We start from the raw sequence: 26992 nt of genomic DNA on the forward strand, positions 1-26992 counted from the left end.
GGAGGGGAACAGATCTGTGATTTCTGTTGGTTACAAAGCCGTGGGCCTTGTTCTTCTTACTTGTGAGTTGTTACCTACATTCATTATGGAAGGAAATCCTCGAGATTAGTCAGAGCTTAGCTGGAGGTTAGTAAACATAAAGATGAAGTTATTTTCCTATCCAAATTTACAGACACCCTGAATTCAATCCACAGGCCAGGTTAAGAACTTCCGCAGTCAGGTTGGCCCTGTGGTAGGGACTCAATCAATTCTGACTGAACCAACCTGAACTTTACATTTGATATGGATGGGTATTCGGTGTGGTTCTAAGGACATAAGAAGGGAGAAAAGCCACTGTTCAAACCCAGCATGAGATACCCAGATGTCCTCTTTTACAAAAGCCTGCAAAAAAAAAAATCCATCAGTAACATCAAATAAAACACAAAAACATCCATTGATGGCAAAAATAAATACTGAACCAGGGCTCTTGGTTTTATTTCAGTTTTCACTAGAATTCTGACCATCCTAGAGGCTACCCGCCCCCACCCACCTCCACCATAACCCAAAATTTAAACCATGGCTGAACAAAGTTTGAATCAAAGTTCTACCACTTACTTGCTATGTGACCTTGGGCAAGCTATTTAATCTCTATGCTTCAGTTTTCTCATCTACAGAATGGGGGAAAATAATAGTCCTACTTTGCAGGTGAAAGATTCTGTATGCAGAGCTCTGAGTACAGTATCAAGGAAGGGGAAGAATATAGTACCCGTTAGCTGTGAGAATAACAAGATTCTTGCAAATTGGTTAAGAGAATATTTAAATTTTCAAATTCTCAAAAATCTGGCAGTACCTATACATATTTACAATTTAAAATTTAAATGTTAGCGTTAAAAATATGTTTTATAGAGCTGTTGTACTGGCAAATAGTTATAAACAACATCCATGTTCTATAGTAGGAGGAGCATTTAATTATTTAATGGTCATACCACAGCTGTGGGGATGTCCTCCTCTGATTGCTGAGATGTGCCCCACGTGTGAAGTCATGAATGTGCTAGCGGCTGTCTTCCCCTGCTCCTCTCTCCTTGCTTCTAAGAGGAAAGGAGTGTTGCTGACTGGGTCAGCTCCCAGGACTATACCTTATTGTGGAGAATCCAGGATAATGGAGAGAAAGCTAACCGACACGGCAGAGGTTAAGTCAATCTCGGTACCAGAGAGCAGAGAGAGGTGTGGGGAGAGTGGACCAGGAGGGACAGACAGACAGAGGCTGATGGCCGGGAGAACGTGGGAGGGGTTGGGGCTAGCAGGCTCCAGAACTCCTTTGAGATATGAGAGACTGGGAGGATTGGAGATTCCTTTGTGTTATCAATTGGAGGCTCTTAAAGGTTCTTTAGAAATGCAGGCAAAGATTGAATTTATTTTTCCATTACTTCTGGCTAATAGACCATGCTTCCTTGAACGGATCACTACCCTTGGACCAAACCCCAAGGAGCCCAAGAACTATTTGGGTTACATTCATCTCAAACCCATCTCTCCATAGAGAAAGACATGGAGGGAAAGAGAAAACAGGATGGAATTCAGGATAAAAGAAAAGGAAGTCCAACACTTATGTGCACATACAGTAAGTAACATTCCTTGGGTGTCGGGCAGGTGGGAGGGGGATAGAGGGGATGAGAATATTCACGCCTAATGAGTGCTGTGCACTCTGTCTGGGCGATGGAAACGCTGAAGCTCTGATCAGGCGGGGCAGAGGCAACACATGTAACCTAAACATTTATACCCTGTGATATGCCGAAACAAAAAAAAAAGGAAGTCATCATATTTCATAATATTAACCAGACTTTCTAATGCCGAAATGAGGATCTGTAAGTACTAAATGGGGAGAGTGAGAGCAGTGTCCTGTAACATAGCTCTGATTTCAGGACACTGAGATTTTCCAAGCAGGAAACAAATAAGGAACAAATCCAGGATTCTCAGAATGGACAGGCTGAGCTTCCCTGTGAAATTTTAGAAGATGGATCTCAAGAGATGTGGCCCTCTCACCCCACCTTGAGTAAATGCAAACTCTTACCAGCCACTCTTCCCCCACAACCATGCATCGCTGTCATTTTAAAATGCACTCACCATTTTTCACATGAAATAATACGTTAAAGTGCTTTAAAAGCTACTGCTATAAAAAAAAAATATTAAGGCTTAAGAACCTTTAAAAAGAAAAAAAAAAAAAAGCTACTGCTATGATGGGGAACAGAGTAGTAGAAAAAATACTGAACAAAAGCTTGGATTCTTATGAGATCTGGATGGGAAAAGATTTTCTGAACACAAAGACAATGAGAGAGAGCACAAGGAAAAGACTGGAATATGAAACTGAATGGAAATTGAAAACATTTCTCTATCAAAATAATAATAGATATTGAACAGAAAGCAAAGGATGAACACTATGACACAAACATTTAGCCCTTAGATACAGGGCTAAAATACTTAAAATATAAAGCCACATACACATGGATTAACATATCCCCCTCTGCCCAACAGAAAAATGGGGGGAAAATTAGCTAGTTGATTCAGAGAAGATGAACTATAAGTATTGTTAATATTTAAGCTCAATCAAGTTTCATATAAATCAAAGACATTTTAGTTATAAGGAGATTCATTTTTACCTAATCACAACAATATGCTCATGTGTTAATGGCTATATGGAAAGTAATGAGATACGATACATTTAGGTGATTTTAAGACACACCATTCCCCAACATTTGAATATCTCTGAAACTGGGACGCATCCCACCACTGCTAGCATGTCAGGATTTAATTGGCAGTGCTTCTTTCTTAAGGGTACATAAAATAATGATGCATCTTAGATTAACAAAATAGCATTTTGGGTTCAATATTATATGATTCACCAGACTATTAATAGTTGTTCTTGTTAGATGATGGAATTATGGGTGATGTCTACTTTTTTATACTTTCCCATATATTTCCAGTTGTCTAAAATGAATATGTATTTGTCACTGGACACTGAACAAAACAAAACTTGGTTCTAATTTCTGACTCTGCCACTTTATAGCTGTGTGGTCCTAAGCAAGATATTCACGCTGTCTCTGCCTTGGTTTCCTTATTTGCAAAATGGAATACATAGTAACTTCCCCGTCTGCCTTACAAGGTTTGTAACACGTAAAGCGCCCATTCAATGTATGATTTAAATCTTGACACACACACATGCCATTCATTAATGAATGACATCCATTAACATATTCAGGGGGTATTTTTATTCCTTCTGAATGCCCTTTTGTCTTCTTTGATGTTAGTTTGTAACTTTGTACTGTAAAATAGAGATTCCCAATACATTTTGGTTTGAACCTGGTATAATTTGATTTCAAAAAGCACTTTCCTCAGCCTTGTTCCCATGCAGGGAAAAAAAAGATTCCCGAAACAATGTTCAGTTTGGTGCCACATAGATTTTACATGCTGACCAGGTCAAAAGGCATCCCCACCAGCTCAGCCCCGGGAACCCCGGAGAGCCTTGTAGGATACTGCTGCACAAGTGCTAAACACAAGCCACATCCTGGACCTAAAAGAGGTGCCAGCAGAATTATTTCTGTTTAATTAAAATGAATAAAAACGACTACTGAGGATCTAGTCATCCCTAGGCAGTGCACCACCAAGGCGGGGCTAAGCAGCTCTCTGTCTGCATGTCTCATTTCCGGGTGAGCCCAGGTCACCCAGGCTGATGCTTGCTGGACCCGCCCTCAGCGGACTTGCCTTCCAGCTGGCGAGGAGGTCCCCCGAGGCAACAGGTGTGCACATCTCCTCGCCACACCAGCCTGGCCACCAGTTTCTCCATGTTCTAAAGCACAGGGGTGGGGGCAGAGGGAGCTTGCCCTAGTCAGCAATAGTACAAATTAACATCCCTCTAGACGACAGATGCCTCACATCTTAATGTGCCTAGGACTCACCTGAGTGTTTTGTTAAAGAGCAGACTCTAATTCTGTAGGTCTGGGGTTGGCCTGAGACTCCGCATTTCTCACCAGCTTCCAGGTGATGCTGACACTGCTGACTCAGGGACTGAGCTTTGATATAGCAAGGACTCAGTTTTCCAGCCCACACCAGCTCCTATCAACACGCCTCAAGATGCGGAGTCCCCTAAGTGTGCTCCCTGTACTGCCTACGTCACAGTCCTCTAGAGAACGTTCTTGAAATGTACATCTGCAACAGAATCTCTGAAAGGGGGGCACAAGCACCTGCAGTTTAATATGCTCCACAGTCCCCTCAGGTGAGTGTTTATGGGCACTTATGCTTGGGAACCACCGACAGAGTATCCCACATGTCCTTCTTGGATCAGGGCATCGGGAGCTGCGCGCTTGCCCTACATCGCCCTGGACCCCTGCCTCTTGCTGCATTGCATCCTGCGCTGGGGGAAGCCACCATGCAGGAGCAAACAGCTCTCTTTCATACTCATGGCTGACAAATGGTGGAAGGGCTTAATTGACACAATATGTTGCCCCCTTCGTGACAAGCCACAGGAGAAATGTTTACACATCCTGTGTGCTGAGGCAGCACAGGAGCCAACTGCCCTGCAGAGTCGCCGGGGCCCACAGTAGACTTGGTGTGAACAAGAAGTAAATGGTTGTTGTATTAAGCTACTGAGTTTTGGGAGTAGCTTTTTACTGCAGCATAACCTAAGCCCATGCTGACTATATCATATACAAATTACCTAATATCCTTTTTAGACAGAAGCTAAGTTATAAGTACACTGGCAAACAGAAACAGACTCCTAACAAAAGCCTGTTTGAGAGAGGAGATATTTACAAAAGACCATTTACAAGATATACCATCAACCTACTTTTCTGAGTACTTTAAATTTATGCTTGTTTCAAGTCTGATCACCAGCCCTTTTCAGAATCAGCACTGCTGAACTGTGTTTTAATATTCTGCTTTGACTTTTTGTATTATGGTAAAGTATATGTAACATATTTATCTTTTTTTTCTTATTTTTTTTGAGACAGGGTCTTTCTCTGTTGCCCAGGCTAGAGTACAGTGACGTCATCATAGCTCACTGCAACCTCAAACTCCCGGGCGCAAGCAATCCTCCTGCCTCAGCCTTGAGTAGCTGGGATTACAGGTACATGCCACCATGCCGGGCTAATTTTTCTATTTTTTACAGAGACAGGATTTTGCTCTTGCTCAGGCTGGTCTCAAACTCCTGCCCTCAAGCAATTTTCTTGCCTCAGCCTCCCAAAATGCTAGGATTACAGGCATGAGCCACAACGCCCAGCCATCATATTTATTATTTTAACCATTCATAAGTGTATAATTCAATAGCATTAAATATATTCATAATGTTGTATAACCATCACCACTATCTTTAGGCAAAACTTTTTCATCATCCTAAACTGAAATTCTATCCATTAAACAATAACCTCCCTCTCTGTCCTTTCCTCATCCCCTGTAACCTCTATTTTAATTTGTCTCTATGAATTTGCCCATTCTAGGTACCTCATATATAACTGGAATCATATAATATTTGTCCTCCTGTGTCTGGCTTATTTCACTAAGTACAATTGTTTTCAAGGTCTATGTTGTAGCTTATATCAAAATTTCATTCCCTTTTATGACTGAATAACATTCCATTGTATGTATACCACATTTGGTTTATCTACTCATCGGTTGATGGACACTTGGGTTGTTTCCACCTTTTGGCTATTGCGAATAACGCTACTATGAACATTGGTGTACAAATATCTGTTTGAGTCCTTATGTCCATTTTTGGGGAGATATACACTTAGGAGTGGAATTTCTGGGTCCTATGTTAGTTCTATGTTTAAACCTTTGAGAAACTGCCAAACTGTTTTCTACTATGCTTTAAAGGTCTCCATTAGACAACAGTTGCATGAAATCCTCAATTGCATTTTGCAGGAAAATATTGTTTCTAGACATCACCTATTGTCCTGTGCAACTACAATATCTCCTATATAAAATCCTAAGGGGAAAATATTTTTGAGAATTATATACTGGGGAAAGGTTTATGTTTCCTCCTTTCTCATTTTAAGAATTCTAGCATGGTCTCTTCTCCTAAGCAGCCTGAAGTGATCTGTGAAAATGGTTCACTATTCACTTGACCCAGAAAACTCCACAAAATCATGCAAGTCAAGAGGTTCAAATCTTCATGTTCACATTAAGAATGCTCATGAAACTGCCCAGGCCATCACAGGTATGCATATACGAAAAGCCACCACGTATCTGCAGGATGTCACTTTAAGAAACAATGGTGGAGTTGGTAGGTATGCCCAGGCCAAATGGTGGGGCTGGACACAGGGTCTGTGGCCCAAAAACAGTGCCGAATTTTTGCTGCACGTGCTTAAAAATGCAGAGAGTAATGCTGAACTTAAGGGTTTAGATGTAGATTCTCTGGTCATTGAATATTTCCTGGTGAACAAAGCACCCAAAATGCTGCGCCGAACCCACAGAGCTCATGGTTGGACCAAACCACATCAAGATGGTCCTCACTGAAAAGGAACAAATTGTTCCAAAACCAGAAAAGGAGGGTGCACAGAAGAAAAAGATATCCCAGAAGAAACGGAAGAAACAAAAACTTACGGCACAGGAATAGATGCAACATAAAATAAATGCAAATAAGACTTAAAAAAAAAGAATGCTGGCATGGGTCATGAGTCCATCTGCCATGAAGCTTGCAACCATGTTTAAAGCTTGAATAGTCATTGTTGGTTCTCTGCCTACATTCCTTGGGGTCCCTTTCCCGCTTCTGGGCACACTGGCCTGATTTTGAATGGCCAGTGGGTATATTATTGTCAGAGGGTATCCTTGGGCTGTCTCCCCAAAATGAGATCAGAAGTACCTGGGAATTACATCCCTATGCTGCCTCCCCCAAGCCTTCCCAGACAACTTTAAACCAATTACTGACAGGTGTGGGTTAATAAATAACCCAGCTTTCTTGCCTGGGAAAATTCTGAGGTCTGTATTGTTTCCAAGTTTCCATTTGGGATTCAGTACCAGCTGCCCACTATCGTGCCTGTCTGGACAGCATACCTGGACTGACTGACTTCCCTTCCTTGTTTCACTTCCTCTTTCACCTACCTGTAGTCCTTGCACCTCCCAATAAACTGCTTGCAGGCAAATTCTTAGCTCAAGATCTGCTTCTAAGGGAACCCAAACTGAGACAAAGCTCCTCTCCAGCAATGTCATAGCTCCACTTGCTTTCCACATTTCTGTTCTTCTCCCTGCTTCTGAAATTTTAGTTTCACTTTATTATGATTTTACTTGTACACTTCCTTGTTGTCTACTACCTCAAAGTCTGCAGAATAGAGCATGGTGGGATCAATTTTTAGAAGAATAACACCATCATATAATATTGCAATATTACAATACAAAATGCAAGCTATAAGGGTTTATAGAATATAATTCTAATTTTTAAAAACACATTTGTATTAATATGTAGGTGTATAGGGAAAAAAGACTAGAAAGAAATGCACCAAAATGTAAGCAATGGTTAATTTGGGTGGTATTACTGCAGATGGCTTAATTTTTTCTTTTTTATACTTTATTCTATAAAAAAAAACATGAAGCTTTAGTTTCCTGATCTATAAAGTGGGGATAATCACACCTACCTCATGGAATTGTGTTGACTGAAGCATGGACATAATGCAGCAATAAGCTGCATCACACATTCACATCATAATCCACATCATCACAATATGGGCCTAATGCGGCTAATCAAGGGTAGAAGTGCTGTTATTACAACAGCAATTAATGAAACAATTTAACAGAAAATGTTAGACATGAGGAAGTAAAAGTAAGCCCACAGCTGTACAATGTTTTTTACTTTTTAACGTGCATTCACTCACATGAGCTCATTGTTCCTCACAAGAACTCTGTTCAGGGTGGGAGCAGGCAGTAGGCAGGACTAATATTCACCAAACCACTAGGATGCGCCAGACACCAAGGTGGGCACTGGGCAGACAACTTGGCTGAGAAGGATGGGGCTCACAGTGGTTAAGAAAACTTGCCCAAGATACAGAGGCAGGACCAAAAGCTCCAACTCCAACTTTTAATGCAGATTTCTACTCTATCATGCTACATTGTCCTATTTGCATCTCAAAAGCCTGTGTTCCTAGGTACCCACATGCACATGACAGTCCCAGTTCCTACTGTGCCCACATTCACCAGACCACATGCATATTCTGCTCCTTCCCTCTATGCCCATGGGAGCACCAAGAGGTGGTTTCTTTGTGGTTTTTTTTTTTTTTGAGTTAGTGTCTTGCTTTATTGCCAGGGCCTGATGATAGCTCACTGCAACCTCAAGCTCCTGAGCTCAAGGGATCCTCCTGCCTCAGCCTCCCAGGTAGCTGGGACTACAGACGTGCACCATCATGCCCAGCTAATTTTAACATTTTTTTGTAGAGATGGGGTCTCACCATGTTGCTCAGGCTGATCCCAAACTCCTGGCCTCAAGTGATCTTCCTGTGTTGACCTTCCAAAATGCTGGAATTAATGTGTGAGCCACCACACCTGGCCAAGAAGTGGTTTTGGATGAAGTGGTAGGAAGGGTTCAGCCCTCCAATCTCCCATCAAAAGCATCCCAAATAATCGTTCAATCTAAGTAAAAGTCCTGTACTTGCTAAGCAAACACAGTAGATTCAAGGTAAATTCCAAAGTAACACCTCCTAATCAGTTTGTTCACCCCAAGTCTCCCTCACATAGAAACTTTAGAACTGTCGTCTGAGACACGGGAGGTGATGGCATGAAGGACTTGTGGAATGCTGCTAAGAGAGTCCAGCAGAGAACATGGGGATGTCATTCCTCCTCCACCGTCCCCAGGGCCCCAAGTTCTGGTCTGCTGGGAGAGATTTTCTTGCCAGATACCCAGTATTGTGGTGCCATCAAGGCCCACTCAGGGGCAGGGCCACCTGGGAAGGGTTGGGGGTTGTGAGCTGGGCAGTTTAGCACAAAGCACTTCAGGTGGAGCCTGTGTGCCCCTGAGCATGCTGGTCCCCTCTGCTTGGCCTCCTGCTTGCCAGCTGAAGCCCTGGGTTCCTGGACCAGCCTTGGGAAGTCTTTCTTGGCTAATCCAAACTGAGGCTGATCTTGTCTGCACTTTGTGCTCCTTCTCCCAGCACAATGTCTATTGTGACACAACCACATGTGGGGGCCCCCAGGGGGCTGCTCTTGTCACCCTGCGTCACTGGCAAGCTCTTCTACAGAGCACAGAGGTCACAACTGCAGAGCACCCAGTACACGCACCCTGTGCCATTGGCACTTCAAGTTTTTTCTACTGCTCCTGGTGCTCTGGCAGTTTGGATGCCACTTCCTCTCTCTATGCTGAGCCTTTCAAACCCCCTCCCCTGCTCCAACTCTCCTTTCTCTCCCCTCAGAATTTCTACAGCATCTTCCCCAACCCTCTTATCACTCATTATGCTTCAAGGGTGAATAGTCTTTAAGGGTGTAGTGCAAAGACCCTCAATCTTTTTCTGTGTCACACCCTTGCTCAAAAACTCTCAATGGCTCCCAATTGCCTCTAGGTAAGTTCTAGCTCCTTAGTCTGGCAGTAAAGGTCTGCCTCTATCCCATTAGCCAGCAGACCACCCTAACTTTCCTGCCACTACTGCAGCCAGCTGGTGGGGCACCTGAATGCAATTCTCTCCTACTCCAGAGTGCAGTGCACTTTCAATCCCCAAACCCAGCCATGCCTAACGCTAACTGGTTCAGCCCACAGGGCACTTACTTCTTCCCTGGTTCTTCATGGTAGGAAACACTTTCCATCCTTTGGACTCATTAGTACTTTTGCCTCCTCACTTCCAATCTGGGATTCTATCCGATTTTTTTCTAAGTTTGAAGTCAAAGGCAAAGTCTTTAACTTTGCGCTTCCCCTCTGACCAGTGATTTGTGCATAGCATTAACTCAGTAAATGTTTTTAGGTTCCTGTCCCTACTTGTAAGCTTTCTCCCCAAAGTTCCATGAACTCAAACCCTATCTCCTTAATGAGACCGAAAATCTCTACAGCAGAACGGTTCCAATTTAAGGCTCATTCAAATGCCCCTGGGAATTTGTTAACATGCAGATTCTGACTCAGGAGGTCTGGGCAGGGACTGAGATTGCATTTCTAACTAGCTCCCGGTGATGCTAACGCTTCCTGTCCACGGACCACGTTTAGAGTAGCAGGGAGGCAGTAACACCTGTTGATCAGGCGACAGCTCGCACCGGTGGAGCCGGGCTGGAAGAATGGAAGGCAGAGAGGGTCGGTTATGCCCATCGGGCATCCAGCAGGGACAGGGGAGGCTCCAGGAGCACGCCACTGAGTCTGGCTGGCACACTTACCTATGGTGGACACGACGGTGCCCACGAAGTAGAAGGCGCCGGTGAAGTCCCAACGCGGGCGGACGCTGTCCACTCGGATGCCGGCCCTGGTGGCCTCCTCGTAGTGGCGCAGGAAGCCGCGCAGCTCGTCGCGGCTCAGGTTGTGGCCGCGGCTGAAGTTGGCCAGGCGCTCCTCCCAGCGCTGCCTGGCCTGGCGCTCATGCGCCAGCTCCAGCGCCGAGAACACGGCGGCGCCACCCAGCAGGTAGAGCACGATGAGCACGGCGAGCAGCAGAAAGCGCGCGTTGTCCTCGTTCAGGTGGCCCAGGCTCCAGCTGCAACCCCGGCCGGCCATGGCCTGGTCCCTGAGGGCAGCCCCTCGCTCCACTGCGGAGGGCGCCGACTGACTCTCGCCCACGCCCCCGGGGAGGTCGCAGCTCGGCCGGGCGCTCAGCCGGCTCCCGGACGGCCCCCCGCCGGCTTGCCCATGGTCGCCGGGCGTTCCCGCAGGCCGCGCGGCTCTTCGGGCTGCCGCCTCGACCGCTGTGGCGGTGCCAGCTCGCCACGTCCGCCTTGACTCCCGGTTTCAAATCCGCTTTGTCGCCGCCGCTCCCTTCCCCCCACCCCGCGCCTGCTTTGGAGTCTCCTGGACGCTGAAGGTCCGAGTGACCAGGCGCGGAGTCCACCTCTGCTTGGTGCGTGGATGCGGGCACTCAGTTTCCACCCCGCGCCCTGCCCGGCTCAGATTGGGGAGGGGGCGTGGCGCATCTTCGGGACAAACTCGAATGGACTTGAATTTCCCCGGAAGCGAAGGTCGGGGAGCCCCGGAGACCAGCGGGTAAGCGGGTCCCGGGGGTCTCGGTCTTCACCATCACTTCTCAAGCCGCCGACGGCTAGGACGCGGGGTGTCAGCTGGCTTTGGAGGTGCTTCCTCAGATAGATCCACGGTGGTGCGTCCAGGTGCAGTGTCGCGTCGAGCCTGTGGCCTCCGGAGTCACCGACCCCGCTGCCAGGGCTTAGAGGCTGGGGCGGGTCCAGGGCGGGCGCACGGAGAGACAGGGGACTGTGCGGGGCGGCGTCTGCCGACTCCCACCTCCTGCCCGGCCCCCACGCTGCACGGCATCCGGCGGGCGGACCAGCTGGAGAGAGGAGACCAGAAAGGGAGGTAGGAATGGGGGAGTGAAGGAAGTTAGCATCTGCCCCGTGCAGCCTCCCTCGCCTTGCCCACGCCAGAGCGCCCTTGGCCTCTGGGTCCTGAGCGAAGGCGTCCTCTGCCCCCACGTGTCGGCTTGGCTCAGACCAAGCGCGCGAGGCGAGCCAGCCCAGCTTCCGGAGAGGTGGCCAAGGACCTGGGGCTGGAAGGGCCCCTTGGCCGGGAGACCGTGACCCTCGAGAGTTCCATCTCTTCCACCCCGGCTTGGCTGCCTCGGTGCGCTCTAAAGTTTTTGCGGGAACACTGGCTCCACGCAGAATGCTCTCCCCTACCTCTTAAGACCAGCGCAGAGCTCCCCAGCAAGTGCCGGGGCCCCTCCCAAGACCCCGCCTTGTAGGGGGCGCTGGCTGCCGCGCTCAGGTCTCACCTTCCAGGTAGCGCCCCCTCCGCGCCGTTCCGTAGGGACCGTCCCCTGTAGCCCGGCCCTGCTCTGTCAAGCGGCGTGAGGACCGAAGGTCCACGCAGAGCTCTGCCTTCTCTGGCGGGCGCGCTCCGACTCTGCAACAGGTGGAGCCGCGAGGCTGCCAACGACGGCGACTCCACCCTGTCGCCCACCTCCTGGTCTCACTGGGCCGCCTCCTGCGCTGGTCTCCGCCGGCCGACGCGCGGCGCTCGGCGGGCCAACCTGGGGCCGGCAGACCTGGGGAGTGGGTGCTGAAGAGGCCGGTGGGATGCTTGGCCGGCCCGCGTGGGCCCCTCCGGGGCCAGGAGAGGGCGCTGTGTCCCCTGCAGACACATCTCGCCCCCACCCCACAGCCACACACTCCCCTCCGAAATCACCCGCCCCGGGCAGGTGCCAACGAACGCGGATGCGTAAAGGAATGGATACGTGGGCATCTTAGAACCAAGCAGAATTTCCCCGCCTTTCTAGATAGCGGTCCCAGGCTGAGCTCTGCACACCCACCTTATTCTCACCAGGAGCAGAGAAGGAACACCTGGAAGCCCTGTTTAGCAAAGCCATGATTTCGAATAAACAGCTCTGGCCAGTGCGTATCATCGGGAGCCCTGATGCTGCTATTTCTCTTAGCTCTGTTATTCACTCCCCAAAGACCCGTCTTTTATCTACCCTTTTGTGGGCAAGAGCTTTAGGCAGGTAGTAAAAATAGGGGCATGTGTATACACCCCAGGATGAGTACCACAATCCTTTTCCTTTTTTTTTCCATTATGAAAAATTTCAAACATACCATAAATTGGAAGAATTTCACAGTGAACACCCAAATACCCACCACCTAGACTCTACAATTAACACTTTACTCTGCTTGCTTTATTACATATCTGTCCTTTCCATTCATCAACCCATCTTGTTTGAATGCATTTCAAAGTAGGGTATAGCCCGCAGTACACTTTCACCCCCATACCCAGCACTCTGCATATCATTGTGTACAGTCCAGGATTTACTTACATATTTTTTTCTTTTGGGGTGAAATTTACAATGAAATGCACAAATCTTAAGCACCTCATTAGGTGAGTTCTGACAAATGCACACGCCTCTGCAAATCAAACACCTACCCACCCAGCCTATCAACCAAGCATCACCCACGGGTCAGCGTTCCCACAGGTCCCTTCCCAGTAAATCTCCACCCACATTCCTCCAGAGGAAACCACTGCTCTGAATTTTTCTACCATCGGTTACTTTTGCCTTTATAGAACTTAGTTTGTTCTAGATCTCCATAATAAATGGAACCATACAGTTATGCACTCTTTTGTGTAAAGCATTATGTTTTTGAGATTTATCCATGTTATATGTCTTAGTAATCTTATTCTCTTTATTGCTAGTTTTTCAGTGTTTGGATATACTGTTTATTCATTCTCCTCCTATTGATGGAAAGCAGGGCTGTTAGGATATTTTGGTTATCATAAAACTATTAGGGACATTCTTGTATAAATGTAGATGTTTTTATATCTCTTAGGTACATACTTAGGAGTGGAATTGCTGGGTCATAGGGTAGGTATGTATTATATTTAGTTTTATAAGAAACTACCTGACATTTTTCTGAAGTGGCTGTACTGACAACATATGATAGTTCTGAATGCTTCACATCCTTGTGAACATTTGGCAGTATCAGTCATTCTAATTTAAATATACTGCTGAATGTACAGTGATATCTCACTGTGGTTTTAATTTGTACTTCCTGATGTCTAATATACTGTTACTATAGTGGCCATTTGTGTGGCCTCCTTTGTAAATTTTCCGTTGAAATATTTTGTCCATTAAAAAAATTGGTTTTTCTATTATTATAGTGATCCTTTATATATGCAGGATACCAGTCTTTTGTCAGATACATTATCTTGTAAATGTTTTCTACCTCTGGCTTGCCTATTTGTCTTCTTACAGATATTTTCTGACAGATACAAGTTTTTAGTTTTGGTGAAGCTGAATGTGTGTTTGGTACCCTTTGTATATTAAGAAATCATGACCTCCCTCAAGATTGCATAGGTTTCCTGTCCCTGCTTTCCACCAATCCCCAGAAGTTTTGTAGTTTCAGCTTTTATATTTGGGTCTATGATCCATTTTGAGTTTGTTTCCATATGGTGTGAGGTAAGAGTCTAGCATCATTTTGTCCATGTGGATATCCAGTTATTCCAATGCCAATTACATGAGATAAATATGAATGAATTTTATTTTAGGAATCTGTATTTTGTTCACATTTTTGTGTACTCTTATGCTAATGCCACAGTATAGGTTACTTGTAGCTATACAATAGGGTTTTTTTTTTTTTAGCCCCACCCCTTATACAGTAGGTCTTGAAGTCAGGAAGTGTGAGTCCTCTAACTTTGTTCTTCCTTTTTGAGATTTCTTTGGGTATTATAAAACCTTTATATTTCCATTAAAAAAAATCATAAGGCTGGGCACGGTGGCTTACGCCTGTAATCCTAGCACTCTGGGAGGCTGATGTGGGTGGATCGTTTGAGCTCAGGAGTTTGAGACCAGCCTGAGCAAGACCCCATCTCTACTAAAAATAGAAAGAAATTAGCTGGACAACTAAAAATACGTATAGAAAAAATTAGCTGGGCATGGTGGCGCATGCCTGTAGTCTCAGCTACTTGGGAGGCTGAGGCAGGAGGATCGCTTGAGCCCAGGAGTTTGAGGTTGCTGTGAGCTAGGCTGACACCACGGGGCACTCACTCTAGCCTGGGCAACAGAGTGAGACTCTGTCTCAAAAACATTTTTTTTAAAGAAATCATAGAATCATCTTAATTTAATCACAAAAGCCTTGTGAGATCTCAAATTGTATTGAATCTATTTTGGGGAGAACAGATCCTTACAATCATGACTATCTTGACATTTCATGAATGAGGTATATCCCTACATTGATTTCAGTCTTCTTACCAAGTTTTCCTGTGGAGATCTGGCACAGCTGGCACATAATTCATAATGTATTTTGATGTCATTGTAAATGGAATTTCAAAGTTTCACTTTTCAATTGTTTGCTGTAGTATATAAAAATACATATGATTTTTGCAAATTTACTTAGTAGAAGTTGTTTTGTGGATTCCTTTAGGAGTTTCTATGTAAATAATGTTATCTGAATTTTGCTTCTTCCTTCCCAATCTCTTTTCTTTCCCTCTTACCTTACTGCAATGGCTAGGACCTCAGGATATTATTGAATGGAAGAGGTGGAAGCAGATATCCTTGTCTTGTTCACAATCTTAGGGGAAACCTTCAATTTACCATTATCATGATGTCAGCTGCTGGTTTCTCATAGATATCCTTTATCAGGCTGAAGAAGTTTCCTTTTATTTTTGTTTCTAGATTTCTAAGTTTTTCTTTTTTAAATAAAGCATGAATGAGTACTTGACAAAGTTTGGATTTTGTCAAATGCTTTCTCTGCATCTATTACAATGATCATAGTTTTTTCCTTTATTCTGTTAACATGTTACATTTCATTGATTGCCTTTCTAATGTTAAGCCAACCTTGCATTTATGGGATAAATTTCACTTGGGGATTTTACTCTTTACTCTTCTTTTAGGATTTACTTTGCTGCTTTTTCTAGCTGCTTCTGGTGGATGCTTAGATCACTGATTTTAGACCTTTCTTCTTTGCTAATGTTAGCATTTCAAAGCTATAAATTTCCCTGTTAGTGTGGTGCTAGCTGCATCCTAAAAATTTTGGTATGTTTATTTTCATATCATTTTGTTCAAAATATTTTCTAATTTTTTTCTTCTTTGGCCTATCAATTATTTAGAAGTATGTTGCTTAATTTCCAAATATCTGGAGTTAAGTTAGAAATAATGTCTTTTTTAATTTCCTTTGCAGAGAACCATATTATGTTTTTAATTTTCCTAAATTTGCTAAAACTTATTTTATGGTCCAGCCAGATGGTCTATCTTAGTGAATGTACCATATGTACTTGAAAAGAATGTATATTCTGCAGTTGTTGGCTGTAGTGTTCTATAAATGTCAATTAGGTACAGGCAACTGATAAATGTTTTTGAGATCTTCTGTCTTTACTGACATTTGTTCTATTGATTGGTGAGAGTATTTAAAATCACCAGCTATTATTGTGTAATTGTCTAGTTCTTTTAATTATGTCAATTTTTGTTTCATATACTTTTGAAGCTTTATTATACATATGCATTTATAATTATTATATCTTCTTGTGACCCTTTTGTTTATATAAAATGTCTCGCTTTATCTCTGGTAATACCCACTGCCTTACAGTCTACTCTATCTGATATTAATCCAACCACCACAGCCACCTTTTGCTTGATATTTGCTTGCTATCTTTTCTTATCCATCTACTTTTATCTGTGTCTTTAAGTATTTAAAGTAGATTTTTTTTTTTTTTTTTTTGAGACAGAGTCTCACTCTGTTGCCCTGGCTAGAGTGAGTGCCATGGTGTCAGCCTAGCTCACAGCAACCTCAAACTCCTGGGCTGAAGCAATCCTCCTGCCTCAGCCTCCCGAGTAGCTGGGACTACAGGCATGTGCCACCATGCCCGGCTAATTTTTTCTGTATGTATTACTTGGCCAATTAATTTCTTCCTATTTATAGTAGAGACGGGATCTTGCTCTTGCTCAGGCTGGTTTCGAACTCCTGACCTCGAGCAATCCGCCCGCCTCGGCCTCCCAGAGTGCTAGGATTACAGGCGTGAGCCACCTCGCCCAGCCTAAAGTAGATTTTTGTGAACAGCATACAGTTTGGTCTTTTTATGGAGGCTGGGCCAGTTCTGACAATCTCTATGTTTTAATGGGATTGACCAGACCAATGCTGTTAAATAGAACTCATGTGATAATGCAAATATTTTATATCTGTGCTGCTCAATATGCTAGTGAAATATAGAGGTGACAACTGAGCACTTGAAATGTAGATAGTACAACTCAGGTACTGACTTTTAAGTTTTATTTAATGTTAATTATCACATGTGGCAATCATCTTAGTGTAGGCTGAGACCATTTAACTATAACTATTATAACTATTTATATGACCAAATAACTATTTATATGACTGGATTTAACCTTGCCATTTTACTATTTGTTTGTCCCCACTGTTTTTAGTTCTGTTTCTCCTTTCCTATTTTCTTTTGGATTAACTGAATATATTTTAGAATTCCACTTTATCTATTGACTTTTAAAAAACACATTTATTTATGGCCAGGCACAGTGGCTCATGCCTGTAATCCCAGTGCTTTAGGAGGCCAGGGTGGGAGGATTGCTTGAGGCCAGGAATTTTAGGTAACAGTGAGCCATGATGGGGCCACTGCACCCCAGCTCGGGTGACAGAGAGACAGAGAGACCCTGTCTCTATAAAAAAGAAAGAAAAACACTGCATTCATTTATGGAAGCAGTGGGCAAAGGACACTGACTTGCAATTTCAGGAACTGTCACTTGAAGCTATCAATTATTGATGCCTATCTGCAACCCAGAGGAAATTAAGTGTATTATATATATATATTTATTATATATATTTATATAATATATATATTATATATATTTTTTTCTTGACATTGACACATTATCACTCAAAGTCCATAGCTTATATTAGGTTTCACTTTTGATGCTGTGCATTCCATGGGTTTGGACAAATATATAATGACACGTATTCACCATTATAGTATTACATAGAACAGTTTCATTGCCCTAACAATCCTGTGTTCCGCCTAATCATCCTGCCACCCCCGACAACCCCAGATCTTTTTACTGTCTCCTTTGCTCTGCCCCTTCCACAGTGCCACAAAGCCAGAATCATTTTTATGTGGACATAAATTTTCAGCTCCTTTGGGTAAATATTGAGGAATGCAATTGCTGGATCATATGGTAACTATATTTACTTTTGTAAGAAACTGCCAAACTGTCCTCCAAAGTGGCTGTATCATTTTGCATTTCCACCAGCAATGATGATTCCTGTTGCTCCATATCCTTGCTAGCATTTGGTGGTGCCAGTGTTCTTGAGTTTGGCCACTCTGATAGATGTGTATTAGTATCTCATTGTTTTAATTTATATTTCCCCGATGACATATGATGTGGAGCACCTTTTCATATGCTTTCTTGCCATCTGTATATCTTCTCTGGTGAGGTGTCTGTTAAGGTCGTTAGCTCATTTTTTAATCACACCATTTTCTTATTGAGTTTTAAGAATTTTTTATTGTGGATAACAGGCCTTTATTAGATAGGTGTTTTGCAAGTATTTTCTCCCAGTCTGTGGCTTGCCTTTTCATTTGCTTGGCAGTGTCTTTCTCGGAGCAGAAATTTTTAATATCTATTGGCTTTTTAGTTCTGTCTCTTTATTTTTTAAGCGGTTGCTCTAGGGATAAGGTTTTCACAGCCCTCTAAGAGCTAATATTGTATCACTTTGGGTAAATACAGAATGCTTGCAACTGTATAAGTTCATTTCCTACCCACCTTCTCCACATCTATTATGCTATGGTTGTCATTCAAAGCACTATCTTCGCTCGTCGGCCGCGGGTCCGGGTTGGGACCGGGGTCCAGTTCGGAGCGCCACTAGTCCTGGGAAACGGGGCGGGGCCGGAAGGGCAGCCGCCCCCTCGCCCATCACGCAATGCAGGTTCGTGGGGAACCTGGCACTAAACCATTCGTAGACTACCTGCTTCTGGGTCGGGGTTTCGTATGTAGCAGAGCAGCTCCCTCGCTGCGATCTATTGAAAGTCAGCCCTAGACACAAGGGTTTGAAAAAAAAAGTAACTGTAAATAATAATCCAAGAAGAATAATAAAATGATAAAAAGAAACAAAAATCACTATCTCACATATGCTGAAACCCCATAAGTTTATATCATTTACTTTAAACAGTAATGCACAATTTTAAGAAGAGAAAAAACACCCGTTGTATTTACTCAGGTATTTACTATTTTCAGTGGCTTTTATTCCTTCCTAAAGATTTGGGTTTCCATCTGATATAATTTCCCTTTAGCCTGAAGAATTTCCTCCAGCCTTTCTTGTAGTTCAGGTCTGTAGTTAGTTTCCTTTTATCTGAAAATATGTTTTTTTTGGTCTTCATTCTTTTTTTTTTTTTTTTGAGACACATTCTCGCTTTGTTGCCCAAGCTAGAGTGAGTGCCCAGGCGTCAGCCTCGCTCACAGCAACCTCAAACTCCTGGGCTCAAGTGATCCTCCTGCCTCAGCCTCCCAAGTAGCTATCTTCAAGTTCCTTGACTCCTGTTATATCCATTCTATTAAGGTTATCCAGTGAAGCTTTTCAGATATATTTCAGTTCTGAAATTTCAGGTTCTTTCAAAATAATTTCTATTACTCTGCTGCAATTTACTATCATTTCATTCATTTAGTTAGAGACTGGTGGGGGAGGGTCTTGCTCTGTCACCTAGGCTGGAGTGCAGTGGCACTGGGCTCAAGCTATCCTCCCACTTCAGCCTCCAAAGTAGCTGGGATTACAAGTGCATGCTATGGCACTTTTTTTTTCCCTAAAGAGACATAGTCTTGCTGTGTTGCCAGGCTGGTCTGCAACTCCTGTCCTTAAGCGATCCTCCCACCTCAGCCTCTTACCTTTTCATTTATTATGAGAATATATCTATACACACACACACACACACACACACACACACACACACATATATACTCTTGAGCAAAGCTGAATATAGCTTTAATAGCTACTTTAATATCTTTGGAACTTCTTGGGGTTTATCTCCTTTAATTGTCTTTTCTCTTGAGAATGAGCCATGATTTTTTTTTTTTTGAGTCAGAGTCTCACTCTGTTACACGGACTAGAGTGCCGTGGCATTAACCTAGCTCACAACAACCTCAAACTCCTGGGCTCAAGTGATCCTACTGCCTCAGCCTCCCGAGTAGCTGGGACTATAGGCATGTGCCACCATACCTGGCTAATTTTTTCTATATAGTTTTTAGTTGGCCAATTAATTTCTTTCTAATTTTAGTAGAGACGGGGGTTCACTCTTGCTCAGGCTGGTTTCAAACTCCTGACCTTGAGCGATCCTCCCACCTCAGCCTCCCAGAGTGCTAGGATTACAAGTGTGAGCCACCACGCCCAGCTGAGCCATAATTTTTTTGTTTATTTATATCCTGAATAATTTTGGATTGCATATTAGACATTATGTTTAGTATATAATTTATGATGTGTTGTAGAAACTCTGGATTTTGTTATATTCCTCTGAAAATAATTTATTATTTTTAAACAGGCAATTAACTTGGTTGAACTCAATGCGAAATGGTCTCCTTCGCAGTGGGGAGTAGCTCAACTTTTAGTTTGGTTCTTTTAGCCTTACCTGTGCATGAATAGTTCAGTTATCAGCCAGAGATTTGAGCAGAGTTTATATACAGAATTTGGGAATCCTCTCTCTGGCTCTCTTTTCTGTTATTTCCACCTTTACTCTCAAGAGGCCGTGGTTGTTCTGAACTCTCGATTCTTTCTTCAAGCCAGCAAGACTGTAGATTTTACACTGAAGGTTTAGCTGTCCTGCATGGTGTAGACCGAGACCTGACCTTAGGTTAAAAGTGGTTCAAATAAACAAACAGGAAATCATCAGTATGGTACCTTTCCTCCACTTATTGACTCCCCTTCAGTTTCTACCTGCTTTTGGTCACTTTAAGAAGTAGTTTTTGTTTTTTTTTTTTTTGAGACAGAGTCTCACTCTTGCCTGGGCTAGAGTGCTGTGGCATCAGCCTAGCTCACAGCAACCTCAAACTCCTGGGCTCAAGCAATCCTCCTGCCTCAGCCTCCCGATTAACTGGGACTACAGGCATGCACCACCATGCCTGGCTAATTTTTTATATATATATATATATATATATTTAGTTGCCCAATTAACTTCTTTCTACTTTTAGTAGAGATGGGGTCTCGTACTTGCTCAGGCTGGTCTCAAACTCCTGAGCTCAAACGATCTGCCCACCTTGGCCTCCCAGAGTGCTAAGATTACAGGCGTGATCCACCGCACCAGGCCTAAGAAGTTGGTTTTTAAAGAAGTGTTTTCCCCAGAACTTATAGTTTTTATTTGCTAAAGAGCTGGTCCAATAGGCACTATTTGGCTCTCTTAGAAACCTTAAATTACTTGGTTTCCCCCCAACATTTTATAATGAAATTTTCAAACATCAAAGTTGGAAGAATTTTACAGTGACAATTTATAAATGCACCACCTAGATGCTATGATTAAATTTGTCTGCACTTGCTCTATCATGTATCTACCCATCCATTATTGCACCTTACATTTTATGCATTTCAAAGTAAACTAGATCACTAAAAATCTGGTGTTTAACACACTGACAACCATGGGAATTGTATTTAACTCAGACTAGTTTTGACCCCAAGGGCCTTGTGAAATAAAACCCTGCAGATTTTCAAGTGAAAATTTTACTTGATGTTCTTATTGTTACAATTAATATTGACAATTCTAAAAATACGGATTGCATTGTGTATAACTCACGCACAGAAAATAACAAATTAGAAAGGAGTGTTTTGATAAAATGCCACGGCCCCAGGGAAATTTTTTTTCTAGTGTGGCAATGCATTAAAAAAAGGTTATAAAACCTAAACTACAGACATCAGTATACTTGCCCCTAAATACTTCATGCATATCATTAGCTAGAGTTCAACAACTCTAGTTTTTTTCTGATATAGAATTTACATACAATGGATGCACATATAAGAGCTGTACATTCTTCGGGTTTTTAAAAAAAATCAGCTGTAGCTATAATTTGTATATAATAAAAAGTATCAATTTGGTGTATAATTCAAGTTTTGTTAAATGTAATCAATGTTACCACCATGAAAGAAACATTTCTTTTATGCCCCCCAAAAGTTCCTTCATGCATTCAGTCCCTTCTCTGCACTCCTGCCCTTATTTATTTTTAAAGCTACTCAGTTCTCCTCTGAGAAGCCAGGGTACCACTACCAAGAACAGGACTTATAGGCTAGTGGAGAGGCCATTCAATGCCAGATATGTCCTGGGGACCAGAGAGGAAAGGAATGGAAAAGGGGAACCAGGGCTCAGACTGGGTTCTTCAGAAGTATCTCTGGGTTGTCTCTAGAAAAGTGTTAAGTGGCTCATTAAGCTACATGGCACATTCCCCTACTTAAGGCAGACTCTGCCAATCCAAGCATAATTATTAATAAAGATGCCCATTTCTTGAGCCTGTTATATCAGGATACAGAAGCTTGCTCTCTTGATCTTTAAGAGGAATGAAACCTCAGGTTACATACTTCTTTGAGCCTGTTTTGTCATTTATAAAATGGACTTCCTCCCAGAGGTGATATGGGGCACCCCTGGCATATAATAGACACTCAGATATTTACTGCATGAATGCATCTGGCAAATGGTAAAGCTCTTGGCCAAGTAGTTATTTTTTATCCCCACCATGTGGTTTCTGATATTGAAGGAAGGTAGTTACACATTTTTTCTTTGCAAATTTAGGAGCTACTCATGTCAAATTTAAACATTCTTCTGCCTAAAAACACTCGTCCAACCCCTTCTTCCACACAGGCGACACTTTCCCCAGCAACTTCTACCCAAGCCATTCAGTGGCCAGCCACTAGCCTGCCCATCCTTCACACCCTGTTGGCCCTCTCTTACTCCTTGGGACCCCCCCGACCCCCCAAGCACATCACAGCTCCTCTCTCCCTTTCAGACAAGCCTGAGAAGGCAGCTGCCCTAGTGACTCTTCTTGCTTCCTCCCCGCCCATTCAGATCCTCCCTTCAGCATCTCAGTGAGTTTACATCTGGCATCTAAACTGAATGCTCAGCCAGTCCCAGCAGGACATAAGAACAGCTCAGCATGAGGGGGCTTTATGTGACTACAAGGCAAGCCCAGCTGTTCCCTCCCAAACTGAAGGCTGTCACCTCTACCTTCTCCCTCTTTACCAGCTATCTACACTCACTCTCAGGGTTTGCATTAATATGCACTAATACCCCCCTCCCCGCCTCCACCAAAATCACATGCTGACCTGTTGGGAAAGTATGATTGAGGAATTAATGAGATGTAGCTCATAAGACCATTATTTTTATTGTATCAGCCTATATTACTATATTAAAGACAGAAACAGGAGTTTGCAGGGTTTTGCCCTGAAGGAATGTGTGGACTCAATGGTTCACTTATTATTTTTGAGACAGAATCTGTGTTGCCTGGGCTAGAGTGCCATGGCGTCAGCCTAGCTCACAGCAACCTCAAACTCCTGGGCTCAAGCGATCCTCCTGCCTCAGGCTCCTGAGTAGCTGGGACTACAGGCATGTGCCATCAAGCGTGGCTAATTTTTCCTATATATTTTTAGTTGGCCAATTAATTTCTTTCTATTTATAGTAGAGATGGGGCCTTGCTCTTCCTCAGGCTGGTTTTGAACTCTTGACCTTGAGCGATCTGCCCACCTCGGCCTCCCAGAGTGCTAGGATTACAGGCGTGAGCCACCGCGCCCGGCCAGTGGTTTATTTATTAGAGGCTGCTATCATAGGAGAGCTCTCAAATCTCCGGTAGGGCTGTTTTCCAGGAAGGCTTCCTGGTATCTCAAAATCTGTGAACTTCTCTTTGTCTTGAAAGAAAAGACAAGGCAAATATGGCTCACAGGATGGGAGTTAGAGACAATGAGTACACTTTGCCCAAAGATGCGCCCTGGTGGTTATAAACAACCTGTTTATTAGAGATGGGTTTCCTGCTCTCTCCTGTCTGTCTACCTTTAAGTCCACAATAACTAATCAAAGAAATATAGAGTCACTATACCTCTTTTGTTATACCTTTGTTAATTGACAACTACCTCTTAGCATTTAGAAGTTAGCCCCTGAAAGACGTTGTACCTGTTTGTTCACCTAGATAGATTAGAAGCCCCTTGAGAGGACTTTTGACCCCAACCTACTACCTGTACCCCTAGCAACTGCATTCCCTGATATGCAAATATGTTACCCTGACAACTGGTAATTGCTGTCTGTGATTATAAAAACCTATATGAATCTAATCATATTGCTGGATGTTCAAGGGGATATGTCCAGTCTTCTGAGTATCCTGCTGTTATATATGATCTTTTATATAAAACTATAAGCTATACCTTAGTCTCTGTGTATTCTTTTATTCTATTTCCTGTCAGTTTCCTTATCCTTTGTGGCAACCCCTATCTTAGGGACTTGGCTCCTGGGGAGAAGTAGCTAATCTCCTCGCAGGCCTACCTCAAACACTCCCCCGCACTGACCTACCTTTTTGGGAGGCAGCAGGCATTGTAAATGCAGTAGTTTCAGGACAGGAAGTATCCAGGTCAGCTCTGTGGATCTGTTCAGGGTGTGCTACTGAGACACTGAGTCTAAGGATGAAGACTTCCTTATGAACAGAGCCCCTTCCTGTCGGATCCAATAGAGTCCTGCCACACTGCTACAGCCAGTATTCTTAAATCTACCTGTCTTCCAGAAACAACTTGCATTTATTAGTCTGGAAGCATTATTTGTGGAAGAATGCTAGTTTCCAAAAGGCATGGGTTTTATTTCTATACTTGAATAACCATAGTCTTAAGTGACCCAGAGACTAGCTGGTTCCAAGCATTTTTATTTACTGATAACAAGAATAAGTCATTACAACTTACGTTTCTGAAGTTCTTGCCACTGTTCAAGAGCACCATTTCATCTGATCCTTACAAAAATCCCATGAGGCAGGAAGGATGGGTATTAGTCCTACCCTTACAGGTGAGAAAAGGAAGACTCAGAGGCATTAAAATCACTTGTCTAAGGTCTCACAGCCTGGAAGCAGCAGAGCTGGGGCTAGATAATTCTAATGAATCCTCAGTGCCTTTTAGCGGAGTCACCTCGCACGCTTCAGTCAAATCTCAAGCCATTACCAGGTGACTACTTGTCTTCACTGAGGGTGGATGAACTATCAAACTTGCAAAGGAATAAGTTTTACATTGTATCCCTGACACACTTAGGTAAATATAAAGCTAAAATAATCATACTGTGTGCTACACAGATATTTTCATTAAAAAGTGCTGGTCATGACCCACTAAATTTATCTTGTGATTCACTAATGGGGATTTCATGATTCACTAAAGGGTTGTGACCCACAGTTTGACAAATTACTGTTCTAGAACACTCAGCTCACAAGGGGTCGCTTATTTATTTAGCTCTTCTGAAAAGCTTGGATTTTTAAAAATTTCTCTACTTGGTTTCCCTTTGCTTTTAAATAAATTCTACAAGTTTGCACATATTATTTAAGGAAGAGGCATAAAAAGGTTTCTCTAGCACAATATTAATACATCACTTAGAGACACTTCTTGCCCTGGAGTAGACATCAGTATTTCCTACCTGTCTTTGGAGAACTTCCCATCTGCTCCCTCCTTACCTCCCCAGCAGGGGCAGCCCCAGGATCTGGAGTGACTCAAGATGGCCGATCAGGTACTGGGGACTTTTACTGGAGTTGCTGCATATTTTCTTTTCTCTGGAATGAGCTGGAATTCCAGGCTATGGGGGAATTTCGGCCTCCAGGTGTAGAGGGATAGCTTGAGAATACCCATATCCTGGAAAGCAGAGCTGAAACTTGGAGAAGGTCTCAGTTATTATACTCTAGGGATCCCTTGGCTCCAGTACATTTACTGGACTTAGGTCAAAGTCTTTTTTGTTGCACAAACCTAATTAACCTGGTTTCTGTCACTACAAAAGAATCTTGACTAATATAGCCATAAAAATATTGCTAAAATATTGAATAGCAAATATTTAAGCAGCTTTAAAATTTTAGCAATGTCAATTATACCATGAAAACAAAATTATTCAGTTGTCACGTTAATTTTTAAAGAACCTATCAGCAAACAGCCATCCAGGGCATCCACAGTGGCATTATTTATGTCTTCAGGCTGGGAAAGAGATGGCACTGGCTTAGCCAGGACAGACCCTGCACCCCAGACAAGGCACAGCTCTCATTCATTACCTCTACGTGTGACCTTAAACCTTAATTTTTCCCTCTTGTAAAATGAAGATAGTATCACCTGCTCCACAGTGTGATGATGTATATAAAGTTACCTGTGATCGTAAATGGTATGGGTAAACACCGTATGGATGCAATTTCTCTTTTGACTTTCCTTTCTGAGCTTCTCTTTGTTCATGTATATTAAAAAAGGAGACTGGTCCGGGTGCCTTCCAGTCCTTAATAAACTGCAATGGGACTCTTTGAAAACTTGGCTACAAAGGGAACAGGAGACATTGAAACAAGTGTCTTAGGTACAAGAACCATAAACATGGATCAGACTGTGGTTTCAGTGGAACTTCTTATAGGCCTAAAGCGAAGAGTGTAATTTATATGCACCAATTGAATTCTGCTTTGAAACAGACTTGCTTGGAACTCTGTAAAATATGGAACACTAGTTTTATGAGACTCGCATGCTTTGTCCTCATGTCTGTGCACGATCTGATACTAGGGGAGGTGTTTTTGTCTTGTTCCAACACTGCATTTCCTGGACTGCCTCTGCCCTCCCCTCCAGCATCTCCCATGCTGCCTTCTCTTCTGACACCAGCCTCATTCCTCCTGCTTTGTGCTTTACATGGAGTCAACAGAAACCGCAGGTTTCAGTCCGAGAATTTAATAGAACATACTTAACAGTGCAAAGTGTTCAGCCCTTGATACTCTAACTGGAAAGGAGCCTGCTCCACTGGCAGTTAGGTCTGGCTTCAATAATTCAGCGGCTCAGTCCTGCATACTGATAAGACATTTATTGAGTGATTTTATGTGCTGCTAGTTGCTTCTGTCATGCCAACTGGGACTTGCTATTACAGTGGATGAAAGTACAGCCAGTCTTGTATCTACACAGGTACATATATATGCAAAGCCTGCTCCTTGGCTGGAGCTTGGGAACATCTGCCCCATTTGCTGCCTGGATCCTCACAGCAGAACAGCATGGCTCTGTAGTTAAACCGCCTGGGTTCAAATCCCAGTTCTGCCACTTGCCAGCTGTGTGACTTTGGACAAATAATCAGTTTCTCCATCTGCAAGTGGGGATAATGACAATAACCACTTGACAGGGTTATTAGGGAGATTAGTTAATAAACCACAAAACATGTAGAAGAGTCCCTAGCACAAAGTGCTCAGTACTTGCTGGTCAGTAACAAGGC

General features: G+C 43.4%; 1 protein-coding gene across 1 annotated transcript in view; it reads right to left on the reverse strand.

Moving 5' to 3' along the window:
* Positions 1-11249, reverse strand: part of KCNK13 (potassium two pore domain channel subfamily K member 13) — a 91482-nt gene extending 80233 nt beyond the window's left edge. The window contains exon 1 of the mRNA XM_076003619.1: positions 10306-11249. Coding sequence (XP_075859734.1) covers positions 10306-10639 — 334 coding nt within the window. The 5' untranslated portion in view covers positions 10640-11249. The remainder of the gene's footprint in view (positions 1-10305) is intronic.
* Positions 11250-26992: the final 15743 nt, after the last annotated feature.

This window comes from Microcebus murinus, chromosome 6 (genome assembly GCF_040939455.1).
Source record: "Microcebus murinus isolate Inina chromosome 6, M.murinus_Inina_mat1.0, whole genome shotgun sequence".
Taxonomy (NCBI): domain Eukaryota; kingdom Metazoa; phylum Chordata; class Mammalia; order Primates; family Cheirogaleidae; genus Microcebus; species Microcebus murinus.